General features: G+C 36.0%; 1 protein-coding gene across 5 annotated transcripts in view; it reads left to right on the top strand.

The window, feature by feature from the left end:
- Positions 1-12,700, top strand: part of Snx13 (sorting nexin 13) — a 103,028-nt gene that overhangs the window by 34,004 nt on the left and 56,324 nt on the right. For 4 of the 5 annotated variants that reach the window (NM_001399694.1, NM_001399693.1, NM_001399695.1 and 1 more), the window contains 4 exon segments: positions 244-356; positions 4,128-4,230; positions 6,948-7,037; positions 7,993-8,114. In NM_001399694.1, the coding sequence (NP_001386623.1) occupies positions 244-356; positions 4,128-4,230; positions 6,948-7,037; positions 7,993-8,114 (428 nt within the window). 5 annotated transcript variants of the gene reach the window in all.

Here is a 12,700-nt window from a genome sequence, read left to right on the forward strand (position 1 = left end):
AAATTTCTTGTGTACTGTTTCTTAGAGATCAATATCCAATGATATGGAACATTTATAAAAGTAAATACTTTAATGCTTACTAAATTATACTGTAAATATATAAAATGAAAATTTTTAAGTCATTGTTGTTTAAAAGGAGAAATTAAAAACCTCTGAAAAGTTTTTTTTTCTAATTTATATGAAGAATTCTCTCTTTTGTTTTTATTTACGTTCCCCCCCTTTTGTTCCTTTGCTTTATTTCAGGCCAGTCTATCCATATGGGGATGGGGAAGCCTTGGCATTGTCCTTTTTCTAATAACCTTTGGACCCTTTGTAATATTTTATTTGGCATTTTATATCCTCTGCTTTGTGGGAGGGTAAGTATGTGCGGTGAATATTTTATAATTTTATATGTGATATTCTGTTGAAATAGAAACAAATTGACTGAGAACTAGGAGTATCATTTATTTGTGAATGCTAGTTTTCAAATTTTGTTTACCAAAGTTTACAAAAACTTCAAGTGAAATTAAGATACTCTTTTGTATGTCGTGGTTATCTTTAGAAATGAAGTTTTAATTACTAAACATAAAAATATCTTTGATATTATAAAAATCAATATTCTTGGTTTAAAGTTAGAATTTTATTATCTATTGGGGAACTATGATCAGCTGAGATAACACATCTAGTTTTAAATTAAAGGAAATACAATTTCATTAATTAGATGTCAAAATAATCATTGTGCCTTCAGATGAATGTTATTACTTTGGTCCAGACAGTTCAGATAAATACTTGCATTCATAGTTTTCTCTTTATGGTTGCTCGATTTATAGTATTGTAATTTTCCTTAAATTATAAACATTTACGAAGGTTCCAGCCAAACTATATTGTAACTTTGTGCACATAACTGTTGGTATTTGACAAAATTATAAGGAAAGATTAGATGGTAGAATGCCTGTGAGACACCATCCAGTGTAGCTCAGCTAGAATGAATATTTTGTTGTTGACTTGCATTTGTGTTTATAAAGTCCATTTTATGTAATACAATGTACATTTCCTAATACTTTTTAAAAGTATTTTGAAGCCTCTGTTTGGATGCATTTTTGAACATACAGTTTCAGGTGGCTTTAGCTGATTGAATGAGCTCATAAACTAGGACATAGAGTCTGTGAGATATGGACGGGATGGCTTCTGAAGATATCTATTACCCATCCTCTCCTTGAGGTGGACTTGCAGTGTGTATATATATGTGTATATTGAAAGTTATGTGTGGTCGTTTTCTAGGGAGCACACCATTGGTTACTGAGCAGTTCTGCCACAAAACTATATTTTTGTTAGATTCAATATTTTCTTAGTAAATTTCCTAGATGCAGTGTCTTGAACTGAAGTATTTAAATCTATTTCAGCCACAGGAGTCAGGTGACACAGAGTTCAGAATATCTTTAATGAAAGCATTGGTACAGGATGTCTGAAACCAAATGTGCCGGTCCAAAGCCAGAAGAGATCTCTAACTACACTGAGTTGCCACAGGGTCAAGGCTGCTTTTACTGACTGGAAAGATTATTTTTCATAAAGAGATGCTTTTCTAAACTTTAAGAGTCTGAAAGGTAGAGATTCCTCTAATTTCATAATTAAAATAAGTCCTTTTTCAAGACTGAAGGAAAAGTATTTAAAGATATTCCCCAGTACTTTGGAAAGAGAGGAAATTGTAGCCTTAGAGACAAAGGTGAGAGTTCTAAGACAATAAGCAGGATCAAGATCTCTCTCCCTCTCTCCCTCTCTCCCTGTCTCCCTCTCTCCCTCTCTCCCTCTCTCCGTCTGTCCCTCTGTCTGTCCCTCTCTCCCTGTCTCCCTCTCTCCCTCTCTCTCCCTCTCTCCGTCTGTCCCTCTCTCCCTGTCTTCCTCTCTCCCTCTCTCTCCCTCTCTCTGTCTGTCCCTCTCTCCCTCTCTCCCTCTCTCCCTCTCTCCCTTTCTCCCTCTCCCTTTTTCTGAGATAGGGCAAGGTTTCTCTTTAACTCTGCTTCTCCTGGAACTTGAGCAGGCTAGCCTCAAACTCAGAGATCTAGGAATTAAACGTGTGTGCCACCACTGCCCCCTTGAGAAGGATTTCTTAACAGTAAATTACATAAGAATGTATAAATGAAAGGGCAATCATCTACTCACTACAGTTACTATAAGTTTTATTGACCTTTTTCTGATTTTGCTAATTTATCAAGGAATAATTTCCAAAATGGTTTGCATACTTAGAATTCTGTAAAGGTTTTAGATAAAAATAGATTATTGGAAGGTGTGGTGAAATTAGTAAAACCTCTTTAAATAATGTTTATAGTCATAGGACAGAGTGTGAGATTCCAAACTAATGCTGTGCTGTGAATTAGTGTGATTCTGTACTGGCCCACTGATCCTATTGGACTCCCTGACATAATAAGGGTCTTTTGGGGTTGGGGATTTAGCTCAGTGGTAGAGCACTTGCAAGGCCCTGGGTTAGGTCCCCAGCTCCAAAAAAAAGAAAAGGAAAAAAAAAAAATAAGGGTCTTTTGTTTTCCCTGTAGCCCAGTTAAAGAAAATTAGCTAATCAGACATTCTCAGAATGCTTCGTTATGGCCAACAAGGTTGTATTTTTCTGAATCATATCTTCTCTTTTTGTGACCTTGATTATGTGGACTGATTGTCCTTTCAGTGAAACTTTCTATCATTCAATGTATTGTAAATTAAGCAACAAAATATATTTTTTTAAGAGTCAAGTGAGGACATTTTATAAATTCAAAGTCATTTGCTAGTTTAGCTTTTTCTTAACTTTTAAAGATGTGTTGCTGTTTACCTAAAGCACACATTTGAAAGGAGTATATTTTCCTGTGAACAACTCATCTGGCTCTTTGATAAAAGAACTTATCAAGTTTTAAAGTCTTCTATAGTTTATTCATCAAAAATGATGGTGATAATAGATTTTTTTTTGCAGTTAAAGCTAATCATTTATTCATTTATTTGCAATATTAAGAAACACACTTTGGACAGGGGGAAGCACAAGGGTGGTGGTGGTTGTTAAATCATTGGATAATTTTTAGCATTGTATTATTTCAGGACATTTTATTGTATTTATTATGTGGGTTATTTCTTTATTCATTTACTTCCTTTTTTTCAAGACAGTTTCTCTATGTAGCCCTGGCTATCCTGGAATTCACTTGTAGATCAGGCTGGCCTTGGGATTAAAGGCCATGCACCACCATGCCCAGCTAGATGGATTATTTAATAATTTATAGCCCCTAGGTTTTGATTATGAGTCAAAACCTTAGTGCTTCAGCTATCCTCTGGCCAGTTGTAGCTTCTAGCTGTACTTAAGCATCAGCTAGAAGAATTGACTAGTTTATAATTACAAGTGTTCTTTGAACTTGCTTTCTTACTCTTGCCTAAGATTAGTGCTTATCAGTCATGATCTTAAGAGTACAACTTTAAATAATCACTTTATTGTATTTATAAGTGCTCCTAATAATCAAACTGAAACACAGGACCAAAACACAGGGCATATCATCTACAGGTGATATGTATCACAAATTCTGAAGACAAATTACACGAGTGCAGGTCTCTCTCTCTCTCTCTCTCTCTCTCTCTCTCTCTCTCTCTGTCACACACACACACACACACACACACACACACAGATGTAATATGTATTTTAGGTAAATAAATAATAAAATGATTCTTTCAAACCTTCTTACACATTATCAGTGTCATTTTAACCTTTCCTCCCTCCTTCTGTATTGACCTTCTTCCTCCTTTCCCCTTGTTTTGCTTTGGTTTTGGTCTTTTGACACACAGTCTCTCTATATTACCCTGGCTGGCCCCAATGCAAGAGATCTGCTTGCCCTTATCTTTTCTGAGTGCTAGAATTAAAGGCATACTCTATTTTTTGTAGGACTGAAGGTTTTAAAAATTAAAGTTATTTGAGTAAAACTTTGAAAAAACACTTTGTAATTCATTGAATGCTTCTAGCTGTTTCAGAGCCTAACAAAAATCTGTCAATGTTGATTTTTGAAATTTCAAGACTTAAGTTTTAAGAAATGCTAAGCCATAAAGTCTGAGAAATGTATTTTAATAAATATTATAAAGTATAGAAATACTTTGTTTTTTAACCTATAATTATTTTTCCCCCATAGGGGTTTAGTGGTTACTCTTCTGTATGGGAAAACTAACTCAGAAAAATACCTAGAGCAGTGTGAACACTCATTTCTTCCTCCAACATCACCTGGGGTTCCTAAGGTAGGTGGTGTAAAGGAATGTACTCCTCACAGTACACTTCTTTGCAGCAATCAGTGCATCTGCATGGCCAAGCAAGGCTGTCCTTTACAAGTGTGTGTACATGGTAATGAGAGCTGCTTGATCTTACTGAGAACTTACTGGGATCTTAAACATCATCTTGGAAACTTTCTTAGTATTAGATGTAAACAAATGGGAATGTAAATGTGATGCAAAGATAGAAATTTATTAGCTTACTTTAGTTTTCCTGTCTTAATATCAAGCTCATTTATATAATTTATAAGAATGCCAGTGACTTGGTTTGCGTGAAATAAAGTGAATAGGATTCACAGAAAAATGTACATTTTTTGCTTAATTATTTTGAAAAGCATAGATTGCAGTTAAGCTATCATTCTGAATAATGCTATTTTTCTGTTAAAGTTTATAAATGAGGTAGATACTGGGTTCTGTGGGTACATAGATTTCATAGTTGCTGTACCTTCAAGTTTTGTGTAATGTGGGTCTCATTTTATGTGGAGAGGGAAATGGTTTAAAATTGATGCCAATAATTTAACCTTACAGTAACATTAATGCTAAAATGTAACAAATAAATAAGTAATGTACTGTGTTAGCTTATATTATAGAAGTGAAAGAATCCCACATTCTGTTTTATGTTTATCAGCTGATGTTTCATTTATACATTTTACAACTGTTTTCTTAATACAGTTTATTGTGATTATTAGTGCAGATAATTATAGACATTAGTGGGTTCAGTATAACATCTTTATATAGACATGCTTTGATCACATTCACCCTTGGCCTACTTTCTTCATCTTTCCCTCCTCACTAGTTCTGTCCTTATCCTTGCTGTCCCTCTACACTACCAGGTTGTCTGTGACTTTCTAGATATGAGAGAAACCATGAAACTTTGTCATCCATTGTTTGACTTATTTTGTTTAATACATTGTCTTCAAGATATGTCTTTTTCTGCAAGTGGCGTCATTTCGTTCTTCTTTATGGCACAGTAACACTTTCTTGCATGTCTATACTGACTTCCTCATCTTCGGGGTGACTGTCTTGGCTCTTGTGCACCTATCTCTGAATACTGACTTACCTTTCCAAAGGTGAATACCGTGGAGTGGTACAGCTAGATGTCATTCTTAAAACCTTCTTAGTTACCTGAACTTCTTGTTTTCTGTTTCTTTAGAACTTTTATCACTGCATATTCTTTGATTTTGTTTACAAAACTCTAAGGAATTAGGCATTTTCTTTCTTAACCATCTGTAGTTTTCATTCATTTGGAAGGTGCAAAACAAAGAATAACAAACATAAGAATTAAGATTTTCATGGTGATAATAAAGATAGTTATGTTTTTATAAATCAGTTTTGTAAGTTTTGACTTCTTATTTAAATGTGTGATTTATAAATATAGTCTAAGAAAAAATCCTTATTGTTCATGTTATACTTAAAATGAGTTTTGAATATAGTTGTGCATTCTTTAACAATAAGTTTGCATTCTAAGGGTTGGGGATTTAGCCAGTGGTAGAGCGCTTGCCTAGTAAGCGCAAGGCCCTGGGTTCAGTCCTCAGCTCCGGAAAAAAAAAGTTTGCATTCTAAGCAGTACCACTTTATTAGGGATTTTATTAGTGTGAGTATCATAGAATGTGCAGAAGCAAACCTAAATGGTATAGCCTATTGCCTACCTAGCGCATGTGATCTTGCTGTAGACAACACACTGCTTAGTATGTTTCTATAATGAATACTCCGACCACACTAGTCAATGGTAAGTATTGGCATTATCTAAACTGAAAAGAAGCAAAGACACTGTGGCGGGCCACTCCTTTCATTGCTTTAAACTTAGTATTTGGGAGACAGAAGGAGTTTTTTTTGTGTTTGAGGAGAGTTTGGTCTACATGGTGAGTTCTAGGCGAGGCAAGATTATATAGTGAGATCCTATCTCAAACAAAACAAAACAACAAAACAAGCAAGCAAGCAAGCAAGCAAAGTGGTCTAATAAAACCATTTAAGTATTAGGGCTTTGCTTTCAAGGTTTTTAAGGGAGCTTGTAGAAGTCTGTAAAAACTTCTGCTAAACCTTAGGCATAAATTGTTGCACATATCATCTGTATTTCCTTTTTTTCCCTTTTGGCTTCTTCACTGGTGGTAGGAATTTCTCAGCTGCTTGGCCCATAGTTGCTGGTGTTATTTGGTGTATGACTGTATCTTGATCCTTGGACTTATTTAAGAGACTCCTAGTTCATTTTTCCCTATTCCCAGCATAATGATTGTTCTGATGATTGCTAATAAGTAGAGAACTGTGTTTTCCTTGTTGTTTCAAATTGCCTCTAATTAGAATCAACTTTAAAATTTGTTTGACTGTATACTCGTGGTAGCTAGACTAGGAAGGAAAACTTAGATGGTCAGTAAGAACAGTCAATGGACAGACCATAAATATTAGTTGCATAGTTTGAAGGTTTGGTCAAACAATGGCAATTACCTTTCTTTTCTGTTTCCACACCTTTTTCACCTTTGCTAATGTAACAAAAAAATAATAGTGTTTTCCCTAAATAATGATATCTAATTTTATTGCCCTAAGAAATAAAATTTAGCTTATACTTATTTTATTAAATTATTTAATGGCTGGGAAATACTGGAAAGTATTAATAACACCTCAATTTGAAGCTAATTGTAGAGATCTGAAATCAAGGAGATATTCAGTAATGGATCACGGTTTTCCTTAAGTGCTTAGAAGAAATGAAACGAGAAGCCAGGACTATTAAGATTGATAGAAGATTGACGGGTGCCAATATAATTGATGAGCCTCTCCAGCAAGTGAGTTTCAGTATGTGGTATTTCAATTTCATCTATTGTATTTGATGTATGTTTCTTTTGCAAATGCTAAGTTACACCTCTTAGGTATTTAAGAAATGTTCTGAAATTATATCGTAATGCTATTTTTAAATTTTGTACTTAATAATTCTACTTACAAGGTACCTGTAATGAGATAGTTTATTTAATGTGATAGCTATTATGGGTTAGCTCTAGATTAGAAAACTTTTGCTGCCATCTAATAGTCTAGTAATTTTGTAATTTAAAATATTAATGTGTCAACCTTGTTGAGTAATTTCATTGGTGAGGTAAATTAAATTTGAGTTATTTTCATTTCTTAAAATTGCATATCTCTTATTTGGTCAAAATTGTTAATTAGAATTAGATAAAGATATCTACCTCACAGATATTTTTGGTAATGTTTTGATTATGTAGTCATTTTAAATAATCTATACATTAAACTTTTAACATTTTATAAATGAACCCTTCATTAACTTACATGACTTGTAGAAATCATAATCTTGATGTTATGGACTAATGGCACTGACTACATTAAAGGTATTAATGGAATTAAGTTAGTTATTGTAATTAGATTATAATGGCTTTGATGAAGGCATCTTCAAAACATTTGTTTCTTTGAATGCCTGTCAGCATTATTTACATCTCATCCATTGAACTGAGTTAAGTTGACTGAAAATGTTTTTCAGACTCTGTATGAATGTAGGTAGTCTTAAATGATGTTTGAGTTTGCTTAAAAGTTAGAAGTGAATGAGTTGGGGTTTTAAAAGTTTTTTTATAATGGCTTTTAACATGAAGTTTTTAGTGAAGATCGATGTTTATTATCACTATTTAAGATGTATGGAAGAAGAATGTAAGAAAAATATGTCTTAGTTTTTGTTTTTGCTGCTGTTAGTTTTTAAATCCTTAAAGCATTTTTTCCCTTAATGTTTTGCTGTAGGTTATCCAGTTTTCCTTAAGGGATTATGTCCAGTACTGGTATTACACTTTAAGTGATGATGAGACATTTCTTCTTGAAATTAGACAAACTCTTCAAAATGCACTCATTCAGTTTGCTACTAGGTAAGTTTCTGCCTATGGTTATATAGAAAAAATTCTGATATGTCATATTACAACAGGAAAACAACTTCCAAATGTAGGGGGATTTTAACTAAAAGATAGTAGAAAAGGAGACTTATTATGGAATATGATGATCACATTCTTTACATGAATAATTATTTTCCTTTTCTTGAACTTATATCTAAAAAGCTATTTAATACCTGAGTTATATTTAATATCTTGAGTAAATGCACATTTCTTAGACGTGTTTGCATTGTGTTACATTCTTATTAACAGTGTGCAGAACTTCGTATTTCTCTTTTTATTGACAGCTGCATGCCCATCATTTTTGATTATAGCTACCTAGTAGGAGTGAGATAGCATTTCATTTTGGTTTTGCCTTGCATTTCTCTGAAAGCTGTCATTGAACATCCTCTCGTATGCTTACTAGCCATTGTCTATCAACAGTAAGGAGATGTCTAGTCACACCCTTGCTCAGTTTTAAGATAAGGTTACTTGTACTTTATTACTTGACATATTTCCCCATGGGACATGGCAGTGCACATCTGTAATCTTAGTACTTAGGAGGCAGAGGCAGTGAGAAGCTCTGTGAATTCAAGGGCAGTGTGGTCTACCTAGCAAGTTCCAGGACAGCAAAATAGCCAGGTTGACCTAGAGAGCCTTTTTCCATTTGGATAGTTAACACACATTTGTCTGTACTTCTCTCAGTCTTCGTAGTCTCTGGTTAAGTTGTCTGGCTGTGACAAAGGTGAAGGGCATTCAATAAAATACTTTTTATATGTCTCATTAGAAAAGGAAGTTTATCTGTCATCATTTAAAAATCTTTTTAAATTATTGTTTTATATTTATAGGCATTTTGCCTGCATTTATGTATGTGTACTCTGTGTGTGGTACCCAGAGAAGCTAAAGAGAGTGTCAAGTTCACTTAAAACTGGGATTACAAACCATTGGGAGCTGCTGTGTAGTGCCAGGAACTGAACTCTGGTCCTCTAGAAGAGCAGTCAGTGCTCGGACCCGCTTTGCTCTCTCCTCATCTCTGCCACCAAGTCTTTTAAGAAACATTAAACATATATGAAATGTATCAAAGTAGTAGTTATGCTGTATCATTTACCTACTTTTGTAAATATATATGACAGTGACCTTATAAGTACAACAACTACCAGCATTGATTTTGTGATTTGCAATTTATGATTAAGTATAGTTAATTCCATAAATTTAAAGAAAAAATTGCATTTTATAAATTGTGTATTTTGCTTTATCGTCATAGATGGGCAATAAAACATACAATAATCAGAGTAAAGATATCCAAGATGACTTTTTATATTCTTCTATTCTCTTGTAAAATTAATTTCAAAATTGTGGCTGGCTTGATCTCAGCAGGTCCTGTGTGTGCAGTTCCTGTGGCTCCTGGTCCACGTGTGCTGCTACTTGTCATGCCTGGCAAATACTGTTGCTACAGACCTTCCCTTTCTTCTTGCTCTTAGGATTTTTCTGCTCCCTCTTTGATGATCCCCAAACTTTGGAACAAGAAAGTGTGAGACAGATGTCTTATTTAGGTTGCATTTTTAATTAATGTATAACTGCGCATGTGCTAGAGAGAGAGAGAGAGAGAGAGAGAGAGAGAGAGAGAGAGAGAGATTGTGTGTGTGTGTGTGTGTGTGTGTGTGTGTGTGTGAGTGTGTGTGTTAGAGAGATTGAACTCAAGTCTAGTCTTGGCAGAAGGTACTTTTATTTAACAGGCCACTTGGTCCCATGGCGGGTTCAAACTCCCTGTACAGTTGAGGATGATGCTGACCTTTGATCCTCTAAGTTTTCCCTCCCAATGCTGGTGCAGCAGGAGTGCACCACCACACTTGACACTCTTTGAAAAGAAACTCATTTGCTTTCACTATTGTTTGGGAAGTGATATAGAAACTAATATGCAGTATTTGCCTTGTATCTGATAGAATGTTGAATATTAGAACTTTAAATTTTTATTGAATTTCCATTTGTGAGTGTTGTGTATATACATATGCCTATATTTACATACATGTTGAGACTGAATGTCTTACTTCACAAGTACATCTTAGCAAGACTCCTGTTTATTGAAATGCTTAACATCTTGAGTTCATTTTTTCACATTTCTTACCATCTACCTGACTGATATATTTTAGCCTAAGGTTTCAGTTATTGCTTTTATTAGAACCTGATTAAGGCTTTCCACTGTTGTTTTTCATCTCAGTCCTTAAAAGGGTGCTGCTGCTTTGTATGTGTCTATCTAAGGACTGCTCATTGTATGTAGAGATCCAAGTCCTTTGGAATACCCAGAACTTTGGCATCCACGGAATTTGGAACCCAGTGTAGAACTGGGTTCCTTATTTGATGCTACAGTGTATTATATAGCTATTTTGGTCAACAGGGTATTGTTAGCTTGGTATGATTATACTTACAAAGCTGTAAGTATTCTTAGGGAAGACAGATTCTAGCATGTTCTCTGATATGCATAACTTCATAGCTAATGAACTGATCAGTTTTAATAAGGGATATATGTGCTGATCTAATATTTTCTTTCTTAATATTCATTCATTCATTCACTCATTCCAGATTTTATTCCCCTCCCATTCCACCCCTCAACTGTTCCATATCTCATAACCTTCCCCCACCCCCCAGTCTCCAGAAGGATGTCCCCATCCAACCCACCCCACCAGACCTCTAAACTCCCTGGAGCCTCCAGTCTCTTGAGGGTTAGGTGCATCTTCTCTGACTGAACCCAAACCCAGGAGTCCTCTGTTGTATATGTGTTGGTGGCCTCATCTTGCCTGGTATATGCTGCCTGGTTGGTAATCCAGTGTCTAAGACATCTTTGGGGTTCAGGTTAATTGAGCCTGCTAGTTCTTCTATAGCCCTCCTCCTCAGCTTCCTCCAGGTTTTGCCTAATTCAGCCAGAGGGGTCAGCAGCTTTTGTTGGTTGGTTGGGTACACATATCTGCATCTGACTCTTTCAGCAGCTTGTTGGGTCTTTTGGAAGGCAGTCATGATAGGTCCCTTTTTGTGAACACCCCATAGCTTCAATAATGGTATCAGGTCTTGGGGTCTCCCCTTGAGCTGGATCCCACTTTGAGCCTGTCACTGGACCTTCTTTTCCTCAAACTCTTCTCCATTTCAATCCCTGCATTTCTTTCAGACAGGAAGAATTATGGGTCAGAGCTCTGACTGTGGTATAGCAACCCCATCCCCTCACTCGATGCTCCATTTTTCTGCTGGAGATGAGTTCTACAAGTCCCCTCTCCCCACTGTAGGGCCTTTCATCCAGGGTCCCCCCTTTGAATCCTGAGATCTCTCACTTCCCAGGTCTCTGGTACATTCTAGAGGGTCTGTCCAACCTCCTTCCTCCTGAGGTTGCCTGTTTCCATTCTTTCTGCTGGCTCTCAGGGCTTCTTCAGTCCTTTTCCCCGACCCAACATCAGATCATGTTCCCCTCTCCCCCTTTCCCCATCCCTATTCCCTTCCTTGTCCCTCCCTCCCTCCCTCTCCCCTTGTGGTTGCTTTCTTCTCCCTCCCAAGTAGGACCGAGGCATCCTTACTTGGGCCCTTTAGCTTGTTGACCTTTTTGAGTTCTGTGGACTGTATCTTGTGTATTCTGTACTTTTTTATTTTTATTTTTTGGCTAATATCCACTTATTAGTGAAAACATACCATGCATGTCCTTTTGGGTCTGAGTTACCTTACTCAGGATGATATTTTCTAGTTCTATCCATTTGCCTGCAAAACTCAGGATGCCCTCTTTGTCAGTAGCTGAGTAGTGTTCCATTGTGTAAATGACCACAGTTTCTGTGTCCATTCTTCCATCTTGGGACGTCTGGGTTGTTCCAGCTTCTGGCCATCATGAATAAGGCCGCTGTGAACATGGGACATGTGCCCCTGTGGCATCATAGGGCATCTTCGGGGTATATTCCCAAGAGTGGTATTTCTGGTTCTTTAGGTAGGTCTATGTCCAATTTTATGAAGAACCTCCAAATTGATTTCCAGAGTGGTAGTACCAGTTTGCAATCCCTCCAGCAATGGAGGAGTGTTCTTCTTTCTCCACATCCTCACCAACATGTGCTGTCACCCGAGGTTTTGATCTTAACCATTCTGTTTATCATTTGTATAAAGGAAGGCTACTGATTTATTTGAGTTAATTTTATATTCGGCCAATTTGCTGAAGTTGTTTGTCAGCTGGAGAAATTATCTGGTAGAATTTTTGGTGTCACTTAGTATACTATCATATCATATCATATCATCTGCAAATAGTGATACCTTTAATTCTTCTTTTCCAATATGTATCCCCTTGATCTCTTTTTGTTGTCTTATTGTTCTAGCCAGCACTTCGAGTACTAGATTGAAGAGCTATGGGGAGAGTTGGCATCCTTGTCCTCTATTTTAGTGGGATTGCTTCAAGTATCTCTCCATTTACTTTGATATTGGCTGTTGGTTTGCAGTAAATTGCTTTTTATTATGTTTAGGTATAGGCCTCGAATTCCTGATTTCTCCAATACTTTTAACATGAAGGGGTGTTGTATTTTTGTCAAATGCTTTTTTTGCATCTAATGAGATGATTGTGTGATTTC

Source organism: Rattus norvegicus, chromosome 6, assembly GCF_021556685.1.
Source record: "Rattus norvegicus strain SHRSP/BbbUtx chromosome 6, alternate assembly SHRSP_T2T, whole genome shotgun sequence".
In the NCBI taxonomy this organism is placed as follows: domain Eukaryota; kingdom Metazoa; phylum Chordata; class Mammalia; order Rodentia; family Muridae; genus Rattus; species Rattus norvegicus.